The following is a 24,699-nucleotide window of genomic DNA, read 5'->3' as shown; positions in this document are numbered from 1 at the left end:
TAAAATACATAAACTTGAGCTGAGAAGAAAAGACGAAGAAAAAGTTTCTAACTTTTAGTAGGTCAATCATGCTTTCAACATCTGGACTTGAGGTTTTTCTTAAATGCAGTTTTGAGATATGCAGTATTAATCTCAAAGTTTTGTGAGAACATGCATAGCTTAGCCTAAGAGTCAGATATTCAGTTCTGGCATTAGTTTTCTTGCATTGTTTCTGTAAAAATTCTGGCACTCCACTCCATTTCCTCGCCTCACTGAGCATGGAGAGGGACATAAATTGACAGAACTAGATTTTTCTGACTGGTGCAAGGGAAGCAGCCTGAAAGATAAACTTTAACCTATCATCCTGTCAACAAATTTGCATTGTTACAGAAGTATGAATTTATATACAGTGGAGTCAAGAATAGTATGCAGGGACAATGAATAAGATAACTTCAAATATGCACTTTCTTTTTTATGTTCTTCAGCCTAAAAATAGGAGCTAAGCATCCCACCAGCTGACTTGCTTTTCCATAATTTTGCCATAAGAAAAGCTCTGAATATTTTCACCACCCTAAAGCAAGGAATTTCTAACTACGATAAAAGTTGAACAAATTAATGGGAAAATTATGAAAGAATTTGGCCTATCACTGTAGACTTTGGATGGCCAACATGTCTTAGCAATCTATACTGTGTCTTCAGCATGCCACAGTTCAGTTATGCAACCTTGGGAAATTTCTCTCCCACTCGTCCTTTATTAAGGCTAATGGGAGTCATGTGTTTGTGTCAGTGGGAAAGCAGACCCTTACAAATCTTTCTGGTAGATTTGGTGGAAACAGAGCTCACGTTCATTATTGCTGTGTTGTGGGCAGTCGGATGTCTCATTAGTGGGACATTAATGATGTTCAGTGCACTTCTTTATTGGACAAGAGGATGTGGTGAAAACATGAGTGACTCGCTCTTACAATTTCCTGTATCGTTGGGTTAATTTCTGTCTGTTGTGTCCTTTCTCCCATCCCAGTACTTAAACATTATTACCTGTAACCTGGTGGATGTGATGCTGGGGGTGCTCCAGCCCCGCTGTCGGACTGCTCTGCCTGGGGCCCGTGCCGTGGCTCCCTTCTCCCTGCAAACTTACTGCACTTCAGTAGCAACCATTCTATTTTCAATCCTTCTAGAATTTAAGGCAGGGAGCAGAGCATAAACACTGATCAGGTAGGAGCCAAATTTTAGCCATGGGACTGTCAATTTTTATAGTGATAGCCACGTGCAGAGGGAGTAATAAACATGGTTTTGTACAGATCCATGGGGAAGGGCCCACAGGCAGTGATGGGCAAGAGCCACACCACCGCTTTGCTGAGCAGATGTTCCTGCAGACCGCCTGCTAACAAAAACAAACCCACCATCTCCCCGCCAAGTTGCACGGCTGGCCAGCCCCATGTGAAGCTGAGCCCTTGGCCAACGTCCTGCAGCACGGTGGGAATTCGCTTCCCCTCAGGAAACGCTGCCTTTCAGTGTTTTATCTCGCCGATGCAACTGCAAGAGAACAATAGGCTATTAGAGCATTAGAACAACGAGGGCTGCGACTGACCCCCTCATTACTTCGTTTTGCAGACAAGGCTAAAAGGAGAGGGTGGCTGCCCTCAGAGCTAATTTGGCAGCTGGTGTGTGGGCGCCTGGGCTGGTGGTGGGTGTGAGGTGAGGGTGGCCATGAAGTGAGCGCGGAGGGCTTCCCCTTGGGGCTGCCCTGTGTGAAAGGGAAAGAAGTAAACATAGAAACAGAGTGCTGACAATGTAAAAGTGTTTGATTGGTTTGGTTTCTCTTCCTGATACAAAATCTGTATTCCTTCATTCTTCAGCTTTTAAGACAAAACTATTACATCATTGATTTTTTCTTGCTGTGACTGTAAGAGTGACTGGAAATGGCTGATTTGAAGGTTAGGTGTCCAGTTGTCATGCAAAAAGGTGCCGGCCTCCCCAGTTCTACATGGAGCCGGACAGGCAGGCTTTCACCTCCCATGCAGAATCCACAGACCTGATTTTATCTTGAAAGCAGCCTTTGGAGCCAGAGACTGTGCGCATCTGTAAGCAATTAGACAAATTATGCCATTGATATCTCAAAAATTAGAGTCAAACTTGCTGCACTAGGTACTTGTTTCAGAGGAATAAGGATACAGGGGAATGCTTTAATCTACAAATGAGGTACGCTCCAGCTATGCGTGCCTTTAGTCTTAAAGGTGCACTTTTAGCGGAGCACTCTAATTTCAATGATGGTAAAATATGTAGAGCTGTAGAGCGGACATATTTTTTGAGGAAAGTCAGATGGGACACAACATTCAATGTTTGCCAGTAGCTCCTCCTTTGTAAAACAGAAACAGGTTTCTTATTCCTCAGCCTTCGCTTGCACACATACCCTTAACAACAAAAAAAAGAAACCAGCCTTCCTGATGACATTTCAGCCTGTCTTGGGTAGAATTTTCCTGGCTCTGCAGCTGGAGGAGGAGCCCATCCAGTATGCAAGTTATTTGTACATCAGTTGATCTTTCCATGATGAACAACAACAAGGTGATGAAACTAGTTTTCTCTTCTGGACTGGTATATCTGGCGCATGCTGAGAATTTTATGTATATTTTTTAATGTTTTGCTCAAAATATGTAATAATGAAGAATTGTGGCATTCCCTTTCTGGGTAGTTGTCTATTCATTATGTAAATGTATCCCTGAGGCCCTGACTGGAAGTCTGCTGGAAGCCTCCCAGTTAGTGCCCTCACTCTGCAGCTCTTGGGTTGCTTCCGAGGGTCCAGTAGCGGAGACTTTGCCATCAGTTTGATGGGGGCAAAATGGGTTCTCCATGCAGGAAGAAATATTTAATAGTTATGATGTGCACTTCTTTTTTTTAAATCAGTTGAGGAAAAACAAGTGATGGCAGCAGCTGTGCCATGTGAGCGAGTGTGTCATGAGCCTGCTGGGCAAGGCATAGTGAAGGGCATTATTCCGCTGGGAGGTTGGCACTGGCCATGGCCCTCCAGAGTTGCCACAAAGGATTTTCTGTTCGACATCTAATGCAACAAGCACATTCATATGTTTGCAGAGGGTTTCCATGGAAACCGTGTAAACTGTGATGCTAGCAGGCAGAGGCAAAGGTTATACTATTGTAGGGGCCCTTTTGTATTCTCTTTAAATGTTTCAGAGCAGCTATATTTCTTAACTGATACTCAGCGCCTATGTAACAACTTGTTCAGATTTTTGGTGTGGCTTGGGGTTTTGCATGGGGGTTTTTGTTGGTTTGGTTTGGTTTTGATTTTTTTGACTGAGCATTTGTCATAGTTGTACTGAGGTCAGATGAGCTGTAAGAGTAACAATGAAAATGTGTTTTTAACTTTTTTTTTTTTTTTACATAGAAGCACTTCAATGTCATGATTTGAATTGATTTATCTTTTTGTTACTGGTAATGATGCAATTGGAAATGGAAGAACAGGGCACAAAAGAAAAAAAATTCAAGCTCTTCTACCCCTACAAGTACAATTCCCTATTCTGTTGAGTGCTTTTATTGCTCAGGTAGCACTAACTCTTTCAGGTCATCGATCACTGGTGCTTGGGGAATTTTGAATGCTCCTTATCTCTTGGAAGTATGAACCTATGCTAGTTATAGGTACCAGTTTTAACACTGACTAGTCTTTAGTATGCTTTGAGAGTTAATGCTGTTTTAAAATTTATACTACAAATTTACATTTCCAAACATATCTATTGCTTTGTTCATGTTTCAGGAAGTACCACCACAGGCACAAACACTACTTATTATTAAAAGAAAGAGAAGTGTTGGCTCTTCTGTATGATTATCTGAGTTCCCATTTGACTGTCCACGTTTGCAGAATTGTGCTTGTTCATAGGTTCAGCTTAATTGTCATGGGAGGTTTTTTAAAATGACTGAACTCAGTTCTGGGGTCGTGTCTGGGCTCATGCTGCATGTCAGTGAGAGGTCTGGGGACCTGCTGCTTGTTCACCTGCTGCTCTATGACATTGAGATCTTACCTGATCACACTGTGCCCATATTCACTCCTGCCACTTAACTTTTGAACCTCTCGGTTACTTTAAGCCAAACTTGGTACAAAGGTAAAAAATAATTCTCTTATGCATTACAGAAGTTGATATCTGGTTAGAAGAGAAAGATGCAGGATTTTGATGCTGAGGTTGAACAGAGGTACAAGTTGCTCATTCCATCTGATCATAGGACAATGACTAAAAAGAAACCATCTGGTATAAGTGTACATAATTATTGGAACTTGTGATCAAGTTTGCAGAACCAAGAGATAATCTAAATTCTCAGTTTTAGTGCTTTACTCTTTGCTGCAAAAAGTACAAAAACCTCTTAGGTGTATAAGATGTTCCCATCTAATATAGACAAATAACCTAGAGGCATTAATTACGTCTCCAAACAACGTAGTTCTGAAAGCGTTCACCGTTGTACTCTCACAATATACAAAGCAGCACTTAGTAATCACTTTCTGTGTATGTCCCATACAAGGATGAAACAGCTGACTTGGAGTACTTACTGTTGTGGACAATAGTTTTGAATACAGAATGAAAAGGTGAAATGCCCCATTAGCTCAGGATAACTGTTGACTTACTTTGGGGCAGCTAGGCATGCCCATAACCTGCTGCACCATGCCAGGAGGGGCCAGGAAGGAACAGGTTGGTTTGTTTGCTTATTTATATCTCTCTCTCCCTCTCTCATGTTTTGTTATTTAGATAGCAGATGTATAATTATTACAAGCTTTGTATCCAGTGCCTCATTAATGTGACAGTTAAAAATATAATAATAATAAATAAACCAGTTGGAATAGCTCTATCACTTTAGTCTTCTAGAAACCACCAGTCTTCTAGTCCAATATCACCTGATTACAAAACCACTTTGAATATAACATGAAAATGAACACAAGGCTAGACATAATGAAAACCTATCTTCAAGTTTCACATAGTATAATTGTATAATTGCACTCTGCAAGAGACGGGAGTTGTGCACCAGGTAGGAGTATTTTTCATTATGAATTCCAGCTTTGAATTTGAAGGCAGAAGTCTCAGGGAAAAGTCTGTTCATGTAGCACAATACTTTGCATGCTTTTCGTCGCTTTGTCCTGACTGCTTTGTAGTATGCACTCTGATCAGTTTTGATAATTTATCAGAGAGAGAGAACATAATAGTGATGAGGCAGGCAGAAATCAAAATCCTGTAGCAATTTGCCTGAGATGAGATTTGTCCTAAAGATTCCTTTTTTTTCCTTTTTGGATTAGGAAATGAGTTCCAACAAAGATGCAGTGCATCTGCGTCCCTACTGTAGCTAATTGCAGAGCTCTGGCCACCCTGGGTCGGTGTCATCCTCCGTGTCTGGGGAAGCTGTTGTGAATGAGCCTTTGGCAGGAGTCCAATCACCTATTATTCAGCATTTGATTAACCAAGCTTTGCGGTATTTTTTTGGCATGTTATTACATGAATACAAAGATCATTAATTCCTTGAATAGTGTTAGGTTTTTACAGGTGGTTCTTAAAGGAAAAAAAAACAAAAACCAAACCCACATACCCCCAAACACCAAAAATCCAACAGAAAAGTGAACAAGACAACTGAAAGCCATAGAAAAGATGTGATTTACTTTCACTCCTCAAGCAGATGTAATCTGTGTAGCCTCAGACATTTTTTGTATCATCCGTAATTTTCTTTTGGTGTAAACTGAAATACCATGTTTACCTAGGATGATTTCCACGAGTTATTCAAATATTCAAAAATAAGCATCACCAAAGCTCAGAACACAATGTCATTTTTACAACAATTGTTAATTGATTTTTAAACTGGTTGGGTTTGATTCATAGTGATATAATTGAGACAAAAATTTGCCCCCACATCTCTCTGCATTCGGATGCTGAACTCCAGCCCATGGGTAATGTCTCATACTTGCTTTCAGTATAAACATAAGTGGGTTTAATTGCAAACAGGCAAATACCATTTTCAGGCCAGGCTTACAAATGAGCTTTGGAAATTCAAATAAAACAATGTTTATGTTATTTTATGAATTTTTGTCATAATGTATTATATTGAAATAGTTTTATCTAAGACACAGATCCATCTAATATATTTGTTGGCTTCAGAATATTATTGAAATTACAAACAAAAATCCAGTAGAAGTCAAAACTGGAAGAATTGTTTGTGGAAGGACTTGGAGAGTCTTTCATGCTGCATGTGTGACTGATCAAAGCCTGCATGTGCCTTCAAAATTATAACAGAGGTCTTTGCAACTGGACCTCTGAGTCGTGGGTGCTGCAACTCACTAATTAAAGTGCCTGGTTTGTTACTCCTAGAGGAGAAACCATGAAGAAGCTTTTCTTCACTTGCATGACAATTCATTTAGTAGAAAGGGTCTCCTGAAGCTGTGGATGGTGTTTGTGCCACCCTGGCTGCTAAGGAGTTCTGTCCCCGGTATATTGGACCAGCTCCTCTTTACACATGAAAATCTGCAACTTTTATTCACGCTTTATGCACCTCCTTAGGACAAAGGAGAGCACGGTTCAAATCTTGAGGCGAAGTGTTCAATGTCGGGCTGGTTTTACATTCTAGAAACAGCTATGGCAGGTGTTCACAAGTGCCCAGGATTTTGTGTAGCACGCCAGGATGTATCCATGCTCTGTGATACTGGTGTAGTTTGTTGTGGAGTGTCTTTTATCCAGGCTTTCAGTGCTTATGAGTGATAATGGAGAAGGAGAATTATGGGATAAAAGTAGATAATTGCTTGAACTGGCAAATAATAGTACCCTAATCATGAAATATTTATCTATTCCACTTTTGACTTTTAAAAAACCTACTTTTTCTGTGTTTTGCTGTGTTTAATACTGACTCACTATACCCCTTACCGTGTGTCCTGTGAAAGCTTTTGGTAGTAAATCTGCAGCACTTGTGCAGGGATGTGCTGGCTGCTGCTCTGGGCACAGCTGCCTCTCTGTTCAGTGCTGTGGTTAAGTTCAAAATGACCCTCTGACTTCAGACTGGCTTGCTTGAAATTCAGTGGAGTAATTTTCTATTCCTGAAGGTGTAGAAGACCTTTGGCTCTCTAAATTCAATTTGCTTTACTACTACCATGAGCAAAAGGTGGCAGAGATGAGAAGCAGGTCAAATGCAGGCCAAGTCAATTGAGATTAATGTACATATTTATATAGGTTAAACTTTGACTGCAAATGAAACTTTTTTATTTACTAGTTAATTGGTGTATTTTTTTTTAATTATTTTGAAGCAAGCTGACGACAGTACTAGCAATGTGGGTAAACACAGAAAAAGTGTTGCTGCACCACCATAAATCCTGGGGATTTCCCTGGAAAGGATAATTAAAGCAACATGCTTTGAACGCAGTTAATTAAGTAGCTGCCTTTTAAACTTTCACGAAGGAGGGCCTTGCTGCCCCCTGAACCTCCATGTGGCCCTTCTCTGCTCCGTACTTTACCCTGCCCTCCTCCCCCAAATTATTTTTAACCTTGATCTCTTTGTGTATCCTGTTTAGACCCTAGCTTCATGGAGAGGTGTACCAGCACAGCTAGGGCATGGCATTTTGCGAGGTGGGGAGCTGAAACACATGAGTTGGGAGGGGCAGGATTGCCTCAAGCCAGCCAGGAAAACACAAAAAACTGTAGCGTAAGGTCTGCTTAACTTAAGTCCTCTAAAGATGATAATTTTGTGTGTATTGGGTATATGACCATAAACTCAGTTAAATTCTGCAGGTTTGTTAAGTTTTTCCATGTCATGTTTTAACATACATTAACATTTATGTTTGCAAACAGAACAAGAAGGGGGAAAATTGTCCCACATGTTAAAGCAAAACTAGTTCCACTAATGGAGAAAAAAGTAAGATCCTTTGGAGACCAAATGAGGTGAGAAAAGACGCTGTCAGCATAATTTGGAAATGGTGATTTACAGGGTTTTGTCCCCTGTGCCATCCCATGGCTCATATAAGCTGTTAAAGTCCAACAGAGCCTTCCCTCTACACCTCAATTTGTAGTTTGCTTTTTTGGAGCATTTACTAGAGTACATTTGTAACTTTTTTCTCCAGATACCTGGGTTTTTTTCTGTGCTTCTCATGGCCAATCAGTGGCAATGTGCCTGCTTCAGTCAGGCCTGGGCTTGGTTGGCATCATTTGTCTTACACTTTCACTGATCCCTAAAATTACTATTTTTAAATCATATTTAAAAACCTTAAGACAACCATAACTTTCCCACTGCACCTGTTTTTCATATGTGAAATCAGTATATGCAGTTGTGTTGTTTTATCTAAAACATTTTTAGTTTTTGATTTTAACTATCACAAATCAGCTTTTTTTGAAATGCTGCTGCTTTCTGTTTAATGTGAGAATGTACGTACGGGTCAGTAAAATGTTAAAATTCCTTTTTTGAGAAGCTAGCCAATTTATTTTGACATGGTCAAGCTGATATTGGTGTATTAATGTGACTTGTGTTATTGCTCCTATAAATTTTAAGTAAGTAGAGTGATTCAGAGATCCCAAGATGAACTGGGGGGAATCGTGCAGGGTGTGGTGCATAATATAAATAAAGATACAATTTGTCCTGAAGCCTTTATGATCGAAGGCCTGGCACAATTTCATCTTCTCTTCAAGTCTCCAGTTACAAATGTCCGCACAGAGATTAGCTGTTGGCTGGGTTTCCCATTCCTCGCTTACGAGTTATGGAGGTCATTGAGCTGCAATTCTGTATGGTCAATGCGTGGCGGTGGTCTTAAATGGGGTCTGCACTGAGCTGTCGGTGATGCTAAAGGTCAGGATTTGATGTGAAGAGGAGGAACTCCAGGGGTTTGGGCTATAAAAAGGTTTGGCTGTGAGCTGCCATACATGAGATCAGTTGTTCGTGTAAACATTTGTAAAATCCAGCAGTTGCCTCGCATCGATCATCTGGGTTGCCCACCATTGCAGCCTCTGACCCTCCAGCAAAACCCAGGAGGCAGCTGCTTTGGCCGTGACATTTCTCAGGATAAGCAAACTGCCATAAATCAAGGCGGCTTTTGATGTGCCCTGGGATCAATAAGAGTTTTCCGTGCTATCTAATGTCGCACATTGTACCATTGACTAAGGAGGGCTCTTGCAGATTGCTGGGGGTAGCCCTCGTTACTCCAAATGGTGCTTTCCAGATTGGTGTAAATCAGTGGGATTTTTAAAACATTATTTACATAACAAACTTGGTTCTTCTACACCATAACTCTATGTAGGTCTGGATAAAGTGAAATCGTTTTCTTCCTGCATCTTTGCAGTTCAGAGGAAGCCCAAGAAAAGTCACCAGAGGAAGTTGGAGGCTTTGCAAGAGAGGGAGGGGAAGAGTGTTGCAAAATGTGAAAGGTTTTGACTGCAATCAGCTTTTCGAGTTACATGTTTTCTCCTCGCAGATAAGTTCTTAGTTTATGTTGCGGAGGAACCCAGGTTTCATCTTTTTCAAAGGATTTAGGGAGATTTTTCAGCCATTGCTTGTGTATGGGGGGGGATGTTTGCATACTTCCACAGCTTACTACAGATAAGTACTAACAGAATGTAATCTTTTAATTTAGCTCTCTGTTGTCTACTGACTTGTGAAATATATTTAGATAACTTAGCCACAAGTGATTATGTAGATAAGCAGAGATGAGTCTTAAAAAAAAAAAAAATTTATTGTCTTAAAGTTACAATATTTTGGAAAATACTACCTTACTTTTTCATTACCAACATCCCAGATATCTCAGAAACTAGATGAATTCAAAATACTGTCCTTTCCCTGCTCCCCTCCTGACTCGTGTTCTGCTCGTCTCTTTGCAGCATGAATAAGAGCTGGGTCATGAGAACCAAAAGTTGAAACTGCTTTAGTGCTGCAGCATTTGTGTTTCATCAGAATCCTTAAAACCAAAAAAGACAGGCAGTTATTCCTATTGAAAACTGATATTTATGTCTTCATTTCTGGTTTTAAAATAAAACTGAAATACACATTTAGGGTTAAAGTTCCCTGACTTAAGTAAGGTCAAACACAAATAATCTGATTTTTGCTCTGCAAGTAGAGTTTACTTGTATCCCGTATCGATGCTAACTCTGCAGGGTATCAGCTAGTGCTGGGAATAGATAAAGACAGGACATTAATACCCAGTAAGTGCTCAGGTCACTGATGGATTCTTTGAAATATGTATATATTTGCTGATAATATTTATTACTTCTGTTCCAAGCATCCAAATAGGTTTGACATGGGTGGGTAAATACTGTCATCTGTAGAAGAGGGGTAACAAAACAGGGTCAGCAAGAGCCAAAATGCACTGCTGGTCCAGGAGAGCCCATCAGGGCTGTGCTGACCTGCGAGCTGGCTCTGCGGCGTGGGCTGTGCTGCTGGGAGCTGCTCCGGAGCGCCTGGACCTTCCTGTGGTCCCACGGCCTGCTGGCACGCTGGAGTGACACACACGTTCGTGCGCTTCATCATCTAGAACTACTGTTTAGAGATTATTTTAATAGGTATGTTCTTAATATACTTTTAAAACTGATTAAATTTGGATACATAGTTCATTCTCTATAAAGTCTAAGCTTCAAGGTGGCATTGGGAAAGACCCAGTGCTTTTATCTTCATTTGAATTTGCCAGAAGAAACCACTCCCACAGGAGGCTTGATTGAATTCTTGCAGGTTGAGTGCTCCTGCTGCCCATGAGCTGGCTGGGGGTGGTCACGAGCAAAAGCTGCGCCCAAAGCAGTGGTGCTGCTGCCATCGCTGTGCTGGCTGGCTCCTCTGCCAGGGGTCTTCTGTGTTCAGATCCTTATTCTTTGTAGAAGTGCTAAATGCTGTAAAGAAATACAGCTTCAGAAAAGTTGCAACTTGAAAATCTGCAGCAATTCATGCTGCTGTGGTCCTTACCAAATCCTCTGGAGCAGCAGAGGTGGGAGGGGATTTTCTGCAAGTGGCAGGTGAATTTTTACCCTGGAGCAAAGTGGGAATGAGCAGAAAACTGTTGAAGAAGGGGAAGTAAACTCATTTATGTTGTTGTTTTTCAGTGCATCCATGCTTTGTATGAGAGCAGCTTTTTGTATATGCCATAGGAAGAGGTTTTCTTTTCCCTGGTAGCTCCTGTAGGTCTCCTTAGCTTTCTGCTACAGTGAGACTATTCTGGTGTTTTTACGCAATTTAAGGAGGTGATCTTTTTTTAAATTGCCTTGGAAATAGTCCCCATCCACAGTCTCCATACCGTTTCATAGGACCACTCACTCTGTACCCAAGCAGAAGTGACAACTATTGGCACTCCGAAGTGCAGCTTAATGTTGTTTAAAAATATATGCATACACTTACATGTGTAAATAAAACTTACATATGAGCAAAATATAACTCAGCTTTAAAACAGTTTCTGGCAAATTGCAGTGAATCAGGTACTTGTTAAAAATAACAATTAAATAAAAGGAGGAAAAATAACTACTGCAAAGGAAATTTTCTTTTAAAGGAACAAGTTTAGGGAAAGGGAAAAAAAAACCCAATGTGGTATCTGTGGGTGACTGACCTCCTTGTCTTAGAGTGAGCTTTTAGTGACACAATCTATTGTCTCTCTTTAAAGTTACAAATTACTAGTTCATATTTGCTTCTTTCCTACTGTTACAGATAACTGGTGTGGCAAACTGTGTCCAGCAGTAAAAGAGGATTTATAGTGAATAACCAACATGCGACACGAATCCCTCTATATGACTCTGACATTCCAGTGCTTTCTCGTGTTTTTTGCAGTGCAGCCACCCCCTTCCTAGTGCAATGCGACCTGTGCACATAATTTCACCAACAAACTCTGAATTTCTCCTCTGTTACTTCTCTATAACCAGTTTGCTTGTGTGATTTGGTTTGTTCCGACTTGAACGTTTTGTGTAAAGAACAATACGATCTCAAAATGTTCTCATTGTCTGTGCAACCTTAACAATTTGCTAGTAAAAGAAGAAAATGTAATTTTATGGAGCGAAGGAAGGAAGCCCCTATGCTGCTGGCTGCTTAAGGGTCATGCAATACAGCGATGGAAAAACAGCCCAGTTACATACAGCCTTTCCTCAGCACAGGAGCTTTGATACTGGGGAAGATGGGCGTTGGATCTGAACTAGAGGTTGTCCTTTTGCAGCTGGTTTTGTCTTCTATCACCCTGTCACTGGATGACAGTAATTGGATAATTTACTCATCAAGAGTTCTCTCCATCATTAAAAACTGTCATGTAGCAGTGAAGGAATACCAAAATGTGAGTAATTAGTTTGGGTCTACAGGGTTAAGTGTACAAGTTCATTTGTGAGACTTAACACATGCAAATAGCATGTATGGCCAGGTGGTAGAGCACATTGGATACATCAAACCATCATTCTAGGCTTGGGGTTTTTTTCTCACCCCTGCTTGTACTGCAAAATGTTGGCAGGCTGGCCTGCAAATGTGGAGGTGCAAACTGCACCTGCTACAGGCTGGGTGCATTTATAAGGGGCCTTCCTTAACAAAGAAAAAATGCCACATCTTCAGGTAAAGGTACAGCCCTCCTATTCTGGGTGGCTGTCAGCAACCCACTACGTTGTCTCACTTTTCAACAGTAAAGAGTAGCTGCTCAGTTCTAATTTACACTGAGTAAAGTGTGAGTTGCACAGCTTGAATATTTATGTTGACTTTTGTATTGCACTATATAATTGGGCAAAAATAATGCTTTAGATTTAACACAGAAACACAAAAGCAAGGTCCAAATACATTCAAGTTCTTACTTCTTAGAGAAAATATGTACTGCTGCCACACGGTCTCTTTAGCGTGGTGTCTGAAAGGAGATGATGATGATGATTTCACTAGCTTACTCTGTTTAAAAAGCAGAAGGACTTAAATTAAATATGCAGCACTGGATTAGAATATTTGATTTGTAACCGGTTTGGGCTGCAGTATGACAAAGTATTTATGCCTGCATTGCTGCTAGAAGAAGCTGCATTAGACACCCCTGTATCATCACAGTCTTTGTTTTGGAACAAATATTTGTGTAAATATGCAGTTAACTGGCTGGGGAACTGATACAGCTGAAAATAAATCCATTTTTAAAACCCAAAAGTTAAAACAAAGCAAAAACTTAAACTCGGCCAAAGAGTATTTTCTCCTACCCATTCCACCATCTGACCTTACAAACATCTGCTGGCATGAATCCAAAGAGGTGACACAGGGACAAAGGTTGAATGGCTGGGGAGGTTGGGAGAAGGTATGACTGCATTTTTTTTTTTTTTAATGCAAATACTACCTTGTGTCAATTTAAGTGTGTAGTCTGACAGTTTGACTTGAGTGCTACTGTACAGAATTAATGTATATTGGTAAAATCAGTTAATATAATTTTGAACAAATGCTACCTATCTAGTGTAGCAGTATTTTCAGCTCCACAAATTGCATTTAGAAAATGCTAACGTCTGAACATACACCTTACTCATCTTACCAGTCTGTAAGGTGAGACTGATAAATGAAACAAAAGCCAGTTGTAACTTTAAAAAAAAAAAAAAAAGTTGTCAACACATTGCCAGGTATTTATGGTATTTGATGTCCTCATGAGAATTAAAAAATTAATTTAATTTTGAGGGGTTTATCCAAATAATTTTTTTGCCCTAGAACAGATGCAATTACTCGATTATAGGTCATTACTAAGATTTATTGGAGGGAGGAAGGACAGTTGACTTTCTAATGCCAGAAGACAGCAATGGTGACCCTCGTCTCAGTCCATACTCTCCTACCTATTTTCCTGCCCCTCTTAACCATTCCCTCATATTCCTTACGCATGTTTCTTTCTGCCAGCTTGCTTACATAGCTGGCAGTGTTGGCTAAAGGCAAGGCTTTGATTCAGACTGGAACCGGCCCGTTTCATCGGGAGGCTGGAACAGAGATCAAGAGACACCCGCTTTGCTTCCAACGAGTCTCCTGGCAGACAAGATACTGGAATGGGGGGGGTGGGAAGAAGGAGCAGACTGTGCCTTAAAAACAAGCAGGCGAGAAATAGCAAGAGCAGAATAACACAATGTGCTACTTAAAAAAGAAGTGCTCAGATGCAGTATAGTCTAGCTCGAGTGCTCAGACCTGAAATCAGTCGTGCTGGTTAATGATGCAGTGTGCACGCTGCTGGGTTGCACTGATGGAAACTCTCAAACAGATGGATTGCACTGCATAGAGAAAATGGGGATGTCTGAAACCAGCCATAAATAATCAGCATAAAAGGTAGGTTAATGATTTGTTGCTAGGTGATCTAATGATTTGATCCCTTCTCTGTTGCTATGTCTTTCTCTTACGGTGGTATTTATTTTTATATACATTCTGTACATTATGAAAGATATAGATATATCAAGTCAGTGCTTTCTGGGGTGTTCTTTGGCAAGATGAATTTTCCTTTCATTTGGGCTCTTGCTCTTTTTTTTTTTTTTTCTTCTCTTCATTACTTCTTGTTTCTCTGACCTCATTATTATTTTTGAGCTGCTTTTGTGATTTGACATTGAAAACAGTTATTCCAACAAAAGCAGCACAGCATGTTACTTAAAGTTTACAGTGTCAGATGGGGATGCTCAGGACTTAATGTTGCAGCCTAAAATCAACAGTTCCGTGTTCCTGGAATAAATTGGAAGCTTTGGTTAAATAAAACTTACTTCTAAGTGGAGAGATGCATATCCTCCTGACAAAGATGGAATGCTCTACTTTCTCCCTGTAGCCCAGTCATGGGTATAAAATACAGAACAGATATGGAGGCCAAACCCATGAGCTATCTAAGGCATCAGAGCACGGGAGGACACGACCTGTTTTCTTTTGTAGCAGTATCAGAGTTCAGTTCAGCATGAACCAGGAGGGCATAACTAGACAGGGGGAAGCAGAGTTGGATTAACAAGTTACCCTGTAGCAAGAGCTTTTGAGCTTATTTCACACGTCCCTAAAAGTATTTTCAGCAGAGATGGGGATTCTGTATAATAAAAAAAAAAAAACTTACAGATGCTGACTTGCTCTTCTTAGTTTCTTTTGCCCTCCATTGGAGTAGGTGGGAAGATGGCTCTTCTGTATACTTTGAATCTCTTTTTGGCATGCCAGCATATGCTTGTTAGGCCAAAATGTGGGCTAATAACGTGTGTCTCAGCTGAGCAAGAGTGATGGCTCTCACCAGGACAACAATCGGATCCTAGTTTAGGTTTGATTTCTCTGTTTGTCCTTTCTGACTAGTCTAGCTATAGTGTCTTGTTGCTCTAGGGGCTTACGGTCTCTCATTTCCACCTGTGGCTCAGTCTCTGCAACCACTTATGCAGAATAGCGTGCATAAGAAACATTAGCTAGTACTGCTCAGGAAGATGATCGCTCACTTTCTGTAATTCATGAACATCACTGAAAGGGTTGGAAGCCAAAAGTAGCCTTGCAGCAAAGCTGATTTTTTCTTTTAGGCAAAAGAATCTCACCAAAAAATGGGGAGGGGGAGAGGATTCTCTACCACAATTCACAGCTTTTGAGATCTGGATTTTCCATAAATACTGACTTCTATGTCGTTGCCAGTCCTGTGCTGAGGAAGAGGTACAGATTTTTAGATCCCCAAAAGCTGAACACATTTTTAACAAGTGTCCCTTAAAAAAAAAAAAAAAATCATTGCAAGATGCAAATAAATAATAAAAGAATGACTGATTTGTTTGAAAATTTTCCAGCTGAACAGCAGCGGTTATATGAGAGTCAGCCTGGGCCCAACAGAGCGGGCATTGAACCAGACCTAATAAGAACAACTGGACCCAATACCCATATTATGTTCAGTAACCGATTTTTTTTTTTTTTTTTTTTGTAGTACAAGGACTTTAATGTTGTAATCTTAATGGCTAGAGGTAACAAGCCAGTCTGAAAGGAAAGAGGAGGAAAAAAAAAAAAAGTCCAAAGCAATTAGGAAAATCTCTCTTGTGGATTTTAGGTGTTGCCAGACGCATTTGTGTCTTTTTACAGATGAATGGGCTTTTCTGTCACTGTAAGAATGAATTTTAAAGTAACGGACTTGAACTAATTATGTCCTGTAAACCTATAATAATAACAATAAAAGTTTTTTGAAGTTCAGACATGCGTGTAGTTGGTCCAACCAACCAAGTGGATCAGTAGTTGAGCAAGTTTGCCACTCAGGGCTAGCAGGATTCAGGTCTGTTTTACAAAAAACAGTTGATAAGGCAACTCCTGGGAAGAAGTCACTGAAGAGCAGGAGTCACAGCTGGTCACCGATTCAGGCAAGGTTCTTGCCATCTGCATTTCTGGACTGTTTTCAGCTACCAGCAGGTGCTGGAAAGTGTCTGTGCTGACTCAGATGGAGGTAGTTACCCCAATGCAGATGGAGAACAGTGCAAGTTCAGAGGTCTAGTCTCAAGCTCTTCATACCTTGTGGCATTTGGAGAGTGAGCTCGTGGTCTTGTGTCTTCTCATGATGCTTTTTTCTTTTGCTTCCTAAACCCTGCCATTTTTTGGAGAGAGGAAGGGGAGACATAATACGTGGCTACATTCATAAAGGTATCTCTTCTAACCTGTGCAGAGGGAAGCTGAGCTGTGGTCATATCCCCAAACACTCTCCCAAGAGGTTTATCCTTCTGCTTCAATGCTCCCAGCTGGAAAAGATGATAGTTCATTCTTTAGAAAAACTTAAACTCCTTTTATACTTCTACTAGAATTTTGCCAAACCGCCACTTCCTTGAAGCAAGCCCCTTGTCTTCTCCGCAGCATCCCCGCATTGATCACACCTAGTGGCAGGCTTCCCAGTGGTCAGTCAGCAAATGCTGAATGAACTTGGACTGCACCCAAGCAGCAAATGCAAAACTCACCAGTATGCTTCCACAGCCTCCATACGAAGCCATCAGATTTCACGGAGCTTGCCTCCAAGGATACGAATTATACGTCCCAGAACATGGGACGTATAATAAAAAAAAACAAAACCAAAACCAACAAATAAAGAGGGTGTAAAGAAAAAAAAGATTGCAACCTGTAAAGGTTATTTTTTAGAAGGCTGTTGTATTTAATCTCAATCCCAAATTTTATCATAATCTGTAATTTACAAGAAAGTCATAGAGGTGCTTTTCTTGTACCTTATCTGCTAATGCCTTCCCAGGTCTATAAGTGGTACCTGTCTCATTTTCTGCCTGGGGTTTCATATCTGGTAGCAGGGCTGCAGTGCCCCAGGATTTCATCCTTGTGCTGTCCCTTGCAGCGTGACAGCAAAGCCATTTGGGTGTCAGTGTGGGAAACTGGCTGAAAACCAATTTGCGTCCTCCTGCCAGCCTGGTTCATGGCACGGCTGCGCAGCAGAGGGTGCAGCACAAGGACCGAAAGGGCTTGTGGCAGGCAGGGGGAGGGCTTGGGCTGCTGAAGCTAGTTTTAACAAGGATCTCCCCAGATGTTTCATCTGGAAAATATGCAGTGTTGTAGTTGGAAGAGTTCAGATACTCCACATCGATTCACTGTTCACAGAACATCCCAAACAGGAGTTGCACTGACCCAAACGAGGGATGGGTGAACTGTGCCATGGAGCGAGGATGCTTTAAACCACTGATACCATAATGTCAAACCATGCTGTGCAATACTGCTCGACAACTCTTTCCTTCATGTTTGGCCTTTTTTCCTCTGAAGAGGTGAATTATTTACATACCAAATACATTTGCATGCAAATATTTTTATATTAAATATATTATTGAATGTAGATATTTGCATGTTAAAATGTGTTTTCATAGTATGCTATCTTGTCCTACAAATCTTGCTTCTCTCTGTTCTTCAGACCTGAGAAGATGTCCCTCTTCAGTACCCGTTTGAGGAACGGTGTTCCCAAGTGTGTTCTGAGCCTGACTCTTTGTATGAAAATTGAGGTGTCTGCTTTTCTGCTTTTGATCCAGTTCTGTTTGTGTTTACAAATGCTTATCAGGTTTTTTAAATTAAGTTCTAAGCATAGCTTTCTACCAAGACATGAAAGATCTTTTGATTATTTTTTTTTCCTAATGTAATGAGGTTTGGTTTTTTTTTCCTAAAGTAATGAGCTTCAGTGAGAATCTTGGTGTAACACTGCGCACAAGAGGAGAAAAGCTAAAACTCAGCTATTTGCCATGGATGCAGCCATAATCCTGTGCAGCCCAACATATGACCCTTTCTGCAGTTCCCTCTGTGTCTCCGAGTTCCTCCTAAAAGTGCAGGCACCAGTTGGCACTGTGCGGAGATCCCCTTGGCAGTCTTTGAGCAGCCCAGCGCCTCATCTTTAAGCTGGGGTTATGAGAAGCTTCGGAAATGCTGTAATTGAGGAATGCCTTCATTTGAGTTGGGAGATGAGCTCGGAGCAGATGTTGAATAGAGGCCCCGTCTTCTGTGTGTGTGTGTTTGAACATGTCAGGAAGGAGAGCTATATAAAAACCACAGGGAGTGATGACTGAAATGTGAAATGATGCAGGAAAGTTTCTCATAAAATATATTATGGGCATTTTGAATGTCATAATTCTTAACTGTGTGCCATTGGGGTTTTATTTTAACTTAAATAAATAAGGTTATGCAGTATCAGAGAACTCATTAATGCTTTTTTAAACACTTTTCTAGAGTTTTTCCTTAGTTTTCTGATTATGACAATTACTCACTTGTTCTCCTTCCATTTTAGATGTTGTTCTGCAAAGATGAAAAAGAACATCATTTGTGTCCAGACTTGGAAGTTATATTCAGTGCCTGCCATTTAATTGTTAATTATTCTTCCCTCCTTTTTGTATTTCAGGTGAAGCCTACTGTCTGCAGTCTTGAAGCATGAGTACTGATGCCAGTCAGGTGGTGATCACTACTCCTCCCCCGGCCACAATGCCTCACAAAGAGCGGTACTTCGATCGCATCAACGAGAATGACCCAGAGTATCTCCGGGAGAGAAACATGTCTCCTGACCTGAGACAGGACTTCAATATGATGGAGCAAAGGAAGAGGGTCACTCAGATACTGCAGAGCCCTGTGAGTGGGATTAAGGGGGGATGAGAATGAGAGTGTCATTTTCTGAGACTCCTGATTAACTTTTTGAAACTTAAAAAAAGAAATCTTTGTCACAGCTAGCTAGAATAACTCTGGACCGTCTTCTAAGAGTCACTAAACCGATTATCCAGCATTTTGTCTGCGTAGTTTTTTGTCTGTGAACAAGCAGTCTTTACTGTGGTGGTTTTTTCTCCTGATGCTTTTATATTCTTATGCTTCATTGCAGTATTACAAAAGGATCTGGCCGGCTGCAGGGTACTTAATTAAAACTTAGGGGCAGGGAAGATAGTGAAAGAGTCACTGGTCAAATAAGGAACAAATTAGGGCATTACGTGGTGTTCTGCTTTCTGGATTTGAATATTAACCTATCATTTGCATTAGGAATGCTTTAATTAACATTTTTAATTGGGTTAAATTTGTTTAAGAGCTAGACTATGTGTTCTTTTCATGTCCTTGGGGGTAATCATACCCATACTTGGCCATATTAGCCCTCATATACTGGATGTGTAAGTTCAGTACTTCTATAGGCTACATATAAAACTATTAAATCTATTGAACCACTCTCATATCAATTTTAATTTATATTTTAATACATGCATTCTTTGGGTTTAACCTGATGAATACATTGGAAAGTAATACTGTTGTCTTGAGAATTTGAAGCCATAGGGAGTGAGTCAGGACTGTGCAAGGGTGAGCCTTTGGGGGTGTTGGGGTGTAATGTGAGTAATGAGGATAATGGAACTGGGAAGGGGTTAAGCAGCTTTACAGATCCTTCTCTATTCAGTTCCTCTGTAAGTTGGGGTGCTTCTTCTGTAATTTTTTTTGAAGCTTTTCCATATGTAATGAGATTGCAAACAGCTGTTAGTAATCACCCTATTATAGTCATCCATGAATAACAGGATTGTTTGCTAAAGTGTTGTCGTGGAGTGCCTCTTGGATCTGTGCGTTGCTCTGAGTATAATGTGAACCTGTTGACTAAGGAATTTATTACTTTCAAGTCAATTTGTGCAAGCTTGGTTTTGCAGCCAACCCGTTTTATAAAGAAAATACTCTAAGGAGGTATTGCATAATGCTTTAATCATGATCATTTTATGTTAAATACTTGATTGTAACATGTGATCGGAGTATGTTCCTTCCTGTTAAAATATTCACATTACGAATAGCCAGTACTCACAGCAATGACTAGCTCTTTAGCCTAACAAATTAAAAGTAAGTTACAGAGGTGGTCTTTGGGTTTGTATGTGTGTTATTCTTTGGTCCTTTCGATGGCAGTATTGAATCTGATGAGTGAACTAATTCCATAATATTTTGGGGGACCTTTTGCCAAGTCTGCCAAATGTAATAAATGTCCCTTTGCCACAGCCTCTGTGGGTTTTTTAATAGATGCAGTGTCAGCGTGCAGATTTTCGGAAGGGGGACACAGAGGGGCAACCCCTGAGTCTAGGTAACTTTTAACAGAAGGTTGGAGGACAGAGAGCTGCTGGGCTGCTCTTGTTGTTGTGCTGCAAGAGAAGCTGAGCCCAGCACTTCTTGGGAAGTGACTGTTTGGAGCTGCCAGTAAGTTGCAAGTTTTTGTTGTGTAAGGGAACAGTTGTGCAAATAAGCCAGGGGCCTGCTGCCTGCTTGGCTCTTGGCATCTGCCAGGGACAAACGGGAACGTGGGAGCTGAGTGTGTGATCAGGCACGAAGACGAGGTGTCTGAGTTACCAGTTCCCCTCACTTAAGTATCTCCTTTTATTGTCTTTTTTCTTGAAATAGAAAAATTAGATGAACCCTGCTATGCTCTCTCATGTGAGGAAATAAAAGCATTTTTAATATAGTATCTGTGACTGAATATCCATCAAGCAAATTTCATAACTGATTTGGGAATAGAAACTGCATTATTTATTCCAGGTTCCAGCTGCAATGACCATAGGGTTCTTGAGACTCAGGACTGAAAACAATTAACTTGTCTCCTCCTGCATATAGTATTCGTCGCAAAAGGGACGGAAAGCATTTTTCTGTTACTGGTCTGCATAACACAGGTTCAGGATTGAATTATCGAGTATTGTGCAATAATGTTTTTGTTCTATAGCTGCAGAATTGCATTGCATTAGAAGTTTGCATAGAGCTTGGTTGCTTCTCCGGTTTATTCCAGTTGACAAGGAGGAAATAGTTTGAAGGTGTTTTGGAAGAAGAGGAAGAGAGGTTATCAGAGACACATTTTAAAGAAGAACTTGCTCATTGGCAATTCCTCACCCAGTCTTGATATATGCATTCAGATCAGAGAAATAGCCATTGACTTATCTTCTGGCAAGTATTAGTAAACATGAAGTGTAGTAGCAAGGATAATACCTTTCTTAAAAATACACAAGCATCTATGGACTTCAGGTGAGCTTGTTTGAACACGTACTTTCTCTGAGCAAAGAATTACGGTGTAAAATTAAAGGGTTAATCACTGTCTTATACTAGGAAGCTTAGGTACTGATTTAATCTCTTTTATTAACAAACTTTTTTCTTTCTTTCAAGTAGGAAAATCTAAATCCTTTAGCAAGAAAATAAATTAGAGAAGTTATTTCAGGAACCACAGTATATTTTGTGCAGTGCATGTTGTTGTAAGAGCTACAGTCCTGACCAGACATCTTCAGACATCAAACTGCTGCATCTCTCTGATGTGCCATTTGATGCACGCATTGATGTACAATCTGACTACTCCTCTCTGATGTGCAATTTCCCTTTCCTAAATTAAATAATTTAATAGCTCCTGAAAAGCTATTTCCATTACCTCTGATGTTTGCTCATGTCTTAGAGTCTGTTCATAATAAGTCTTAAACAAATTACAGGAGTTTTACAACCACTGCCCATGAAGAATGTCCTGACATTACAAGTGAATTCTCAGACATGTTTGCTTAATACTGCATGTAACCCATGAGCGTCTGACAGCCTGGAGAATCTGATAGGACCTGTGTGTTTGTTGTTCTGTGTCTGTTAGAAAGTTGGAAAGAAATTAAGATCAGCTGGGTCTGAGCAGCCTGATAGCACCCAGGGGTACTGCTGGCCAATCTTGACGATAAAGCCTTTTAAGTTTATTTCAAGTAATGTCTGCAACTTCAGAAGGTTCAAGTAGTCTGTCGTCATTTTTAAGGGAAAGGCACTACCTTTATGCGGTGGACTGATTTTATTGCTTTACATTGGGTCTGAGATACTTGATCTATAATATATCCAAAATTTGAAAACATGAGGGTTTTTTTAGATTTTCCACCTTAACTCTGAATTAAAACCAGTTTTGTCTTTTTATGCACTAAGAAATTGTATATTGCTTGTTACACAGAGTAACTACCTCTTTCAAAGAGTAAACATTTATTTGCTGTATCATCAAACCCCTTATTTCAGTTATGCTATACAAGTCCTGCTGATGCTCATTTCCTTCTGGCATTTCTCTGGTGCCCTCACCATGGCAACCAGAAGCTTCAAAAAAGCAATGGTTGCAAGTTACCCTGTCTGAAGACTGAACAGTCAGTTCAGCATTGAGGAGCTGCATGAACATACAGCAGGGAGAAACTCCCTGCAGCCCTTCCAGAGCAGCCAGGGAAGGTTTTGGGTGTTTCTGCACACCAGCAGCAGTTCCACGCTGCTTCCAGTGAAGTGAGACCATGTGAAACAATTATCTGACCAGCAGGAAAGCTAACTACAGGCATCAGCTAGCAAGACTCTGTGTGTAACGTGATGGGAAATTAGGATCACACCTTAAACTGCTCTGAGGGATACCTTACATCCACTCTATATCACTGTATTTGAAGAAAAGCTACAGGTCAGAGTAGAAACATAAGAGGATACATTCACTTATTTAATTTATACAGAAGATGTACTGTTATATGAGTTGTACTTCATTATTTTACTGATGTAAGAAAAAGTTGTAGTAGTCAAATTTGGGTATAAAGTGATGAACAGCTAAAATATGTAAACACAGAAATGCCTGGTTACTGGAATTTAAATGCCCAACTCATGTTTTGAGTTTACCAGTGAAAGTTTTCCGTGGCTTGTTGAGAGCCATTGAATGTGCGCTTGCCGTTTTTACATATGAAACACACAGTTATTTGGACCTTGTTTCTTTTTCAGCTGAGCAGGTTGCTGGCAGGATCTCATCATGCTTTGCTTTAACTTCATGTTGCATAAAGAACGCCTACCAATCCATTGCAGCTCTTCAGGGCGTTCTGGGTGATTCTGGCTCGGCACTGCCATTACATGAGGGCACTGGTTCATGTCTAGCCATCTGGATTGCAAAATCTTTTTTTTTTTTTCCTTTAATGCTGAGGTTAAAAATGTACTTATCTCCTGTGCCTCTCTTCCTTCCTGCCTTGTACATGCACATGCACCCCAGCCTCCCACACTGGCTGGTCTTGCCCAAAGAAGCGGGGAGATAAGTCCTGCTTAGCAACTCTTCTCTTCAGAGGTCTGCTTTAGCATGCAATGTGCAGGCAGATTTTTCTCCTCAAAAACAAGCAAACCCCCACCCACACTTGAATTTTTTTTTCTGGCTATGTTATTTTCAAACCATCAGGATGGAGATGAAGGATGGTTTGATTTATTTTTTCACCAGCTTTTGCAGTTGTATAGCTTACTTTATTTTGTATCGAGTGAACATCCAGTATTTTCGCAACACCACTCCTATTTGGGACAGTTTATTTTCTTAAAATATCAAAGTCCTCTCAGTTCCTCACGTGTTTCAGCTTCTACCGCTCTTTCCCCACAAGTTCAAAAGCTGTTCAGATCCTTCAGGAGCATCGTCCTTTGGCCAGGAAGGGTCCACAACCTTGTACATCCCCTGGGAACCTCCTCGCTGAGCAGGCCTCTCACATTGCAGCTCTGTCCCCTGGCTCCAGTCTTCTCTGACATCTTCCTGACTTCCTGCTGGGGAGTCGTGACCCTCCTCTCATCGCAGTTGCTTATTTAATCACATGCTTTCATCATATGACCTGTGCAACATTTTGCTCACTGGGGGAGATGAGCTCAACTTGGCTCATCGTTTAAGACAGGCCACAAAATGCCCCGTAAAGATCCCCCCCGAGCTGTGACAATATCCCACTGAGCCTGGGGCAGACCAGGGGGCTGGGCTGAGAAACCAAGAAATCCCATTGCCTTAACTTCCTTTTCCATAGCTACAATGGTACAGGGTCAATTCATACCCATGTCCTGCACCACAGTGCAATTATGAGTTTTTCCCTGCTTCCTTGTATTAGAAATGAGTTACCTTTCATTCCTTTCTTATTTCCATATTACTGCTTTCCATTTAGTTTGAACTGTGGTTTTCATTAGCTATGTATGTCAACAGCTTCCAACTTGAGTTGTTTTGGTTGTTTGTTTTTTTTTTTTGCCATCCATATTTATAATCTTCTTGCTGGTTGTTAACTGCTTGGGTTTGGGTTTTTGTCATCTTGGGGGGTGTCTGCAGATCCTGTTGTACTTTTGGTACCATGTTCTTTAGATTATTCAAATCATTAAAGAATCAGATCCACCCTCCTTTGCCTGCTGACTTTCCTATGGTCCTATATGTATTTGAAGTTATTAATTGTAAACAATGCTCTGATCTGAATTAAATCCCTAGCTAAGTGTTAAGGAGATACAACGTAAAATGCCTTGTAGCAAAATCCACCATTTGTCTTTCATTCACTAGTCTTGTAAACTCTGTCCAATAAAGGCATCAAATTGGTCTGATAAGAGCAGGAAAAGGGGTTTCCATTGCACTACAAGTAATGAATAACA

At 40.6% G+C, this 24,699-nt stretch overlaps 1 protein-coding gene across 2 annotated transcripts in view; it reads left to right on the top strand.

Annotated features, from left to right (window-relative positions):
• Positions 1 to 24,699, top strand: part of ADD3 (adducin 3) — a 65,048-nt gene that overhangs the window by 18,499 nt on the left and 21,850 nt on the right. For both annotated transcript variants that reach the window (XM_035898955.1, XM_035898953.1), the window contains exon 2: positions 18,716 to 18,939. In XM_035898955.1, coding sequence (XP_035754848.1) covers positions 18,745 to 18,939 — 195 coding nt within the window. In that variant the 5' untranslated portion in view covers positions 18,716 to 18,744. The remainder of the gene's footprint in view (positions 1 to 18,715; positions 18,940 to 24,699) is intronic.

Source organism: Egretta garzetta, unplaced genomic scaffold (genome assembly GCF_000687185.1).
Source record: "Egretta garzetta isolate BGI_Z169 unplaced genomic scaffold, ASM68718v1 scaffold8, whole genome shotgun sequence".
NCBI classification, from domain to species: Eukaryota; Metazoa; Chordata; class Aves; order Pelecaniformes; family Ardeidae; genus Egretta; species Egretta garzetta.
The sequence above is the reverse complement of the archived record's forward strand: the minus strand, read 5'-3'. Positions and strand labels throughout refer to the sequence as shown.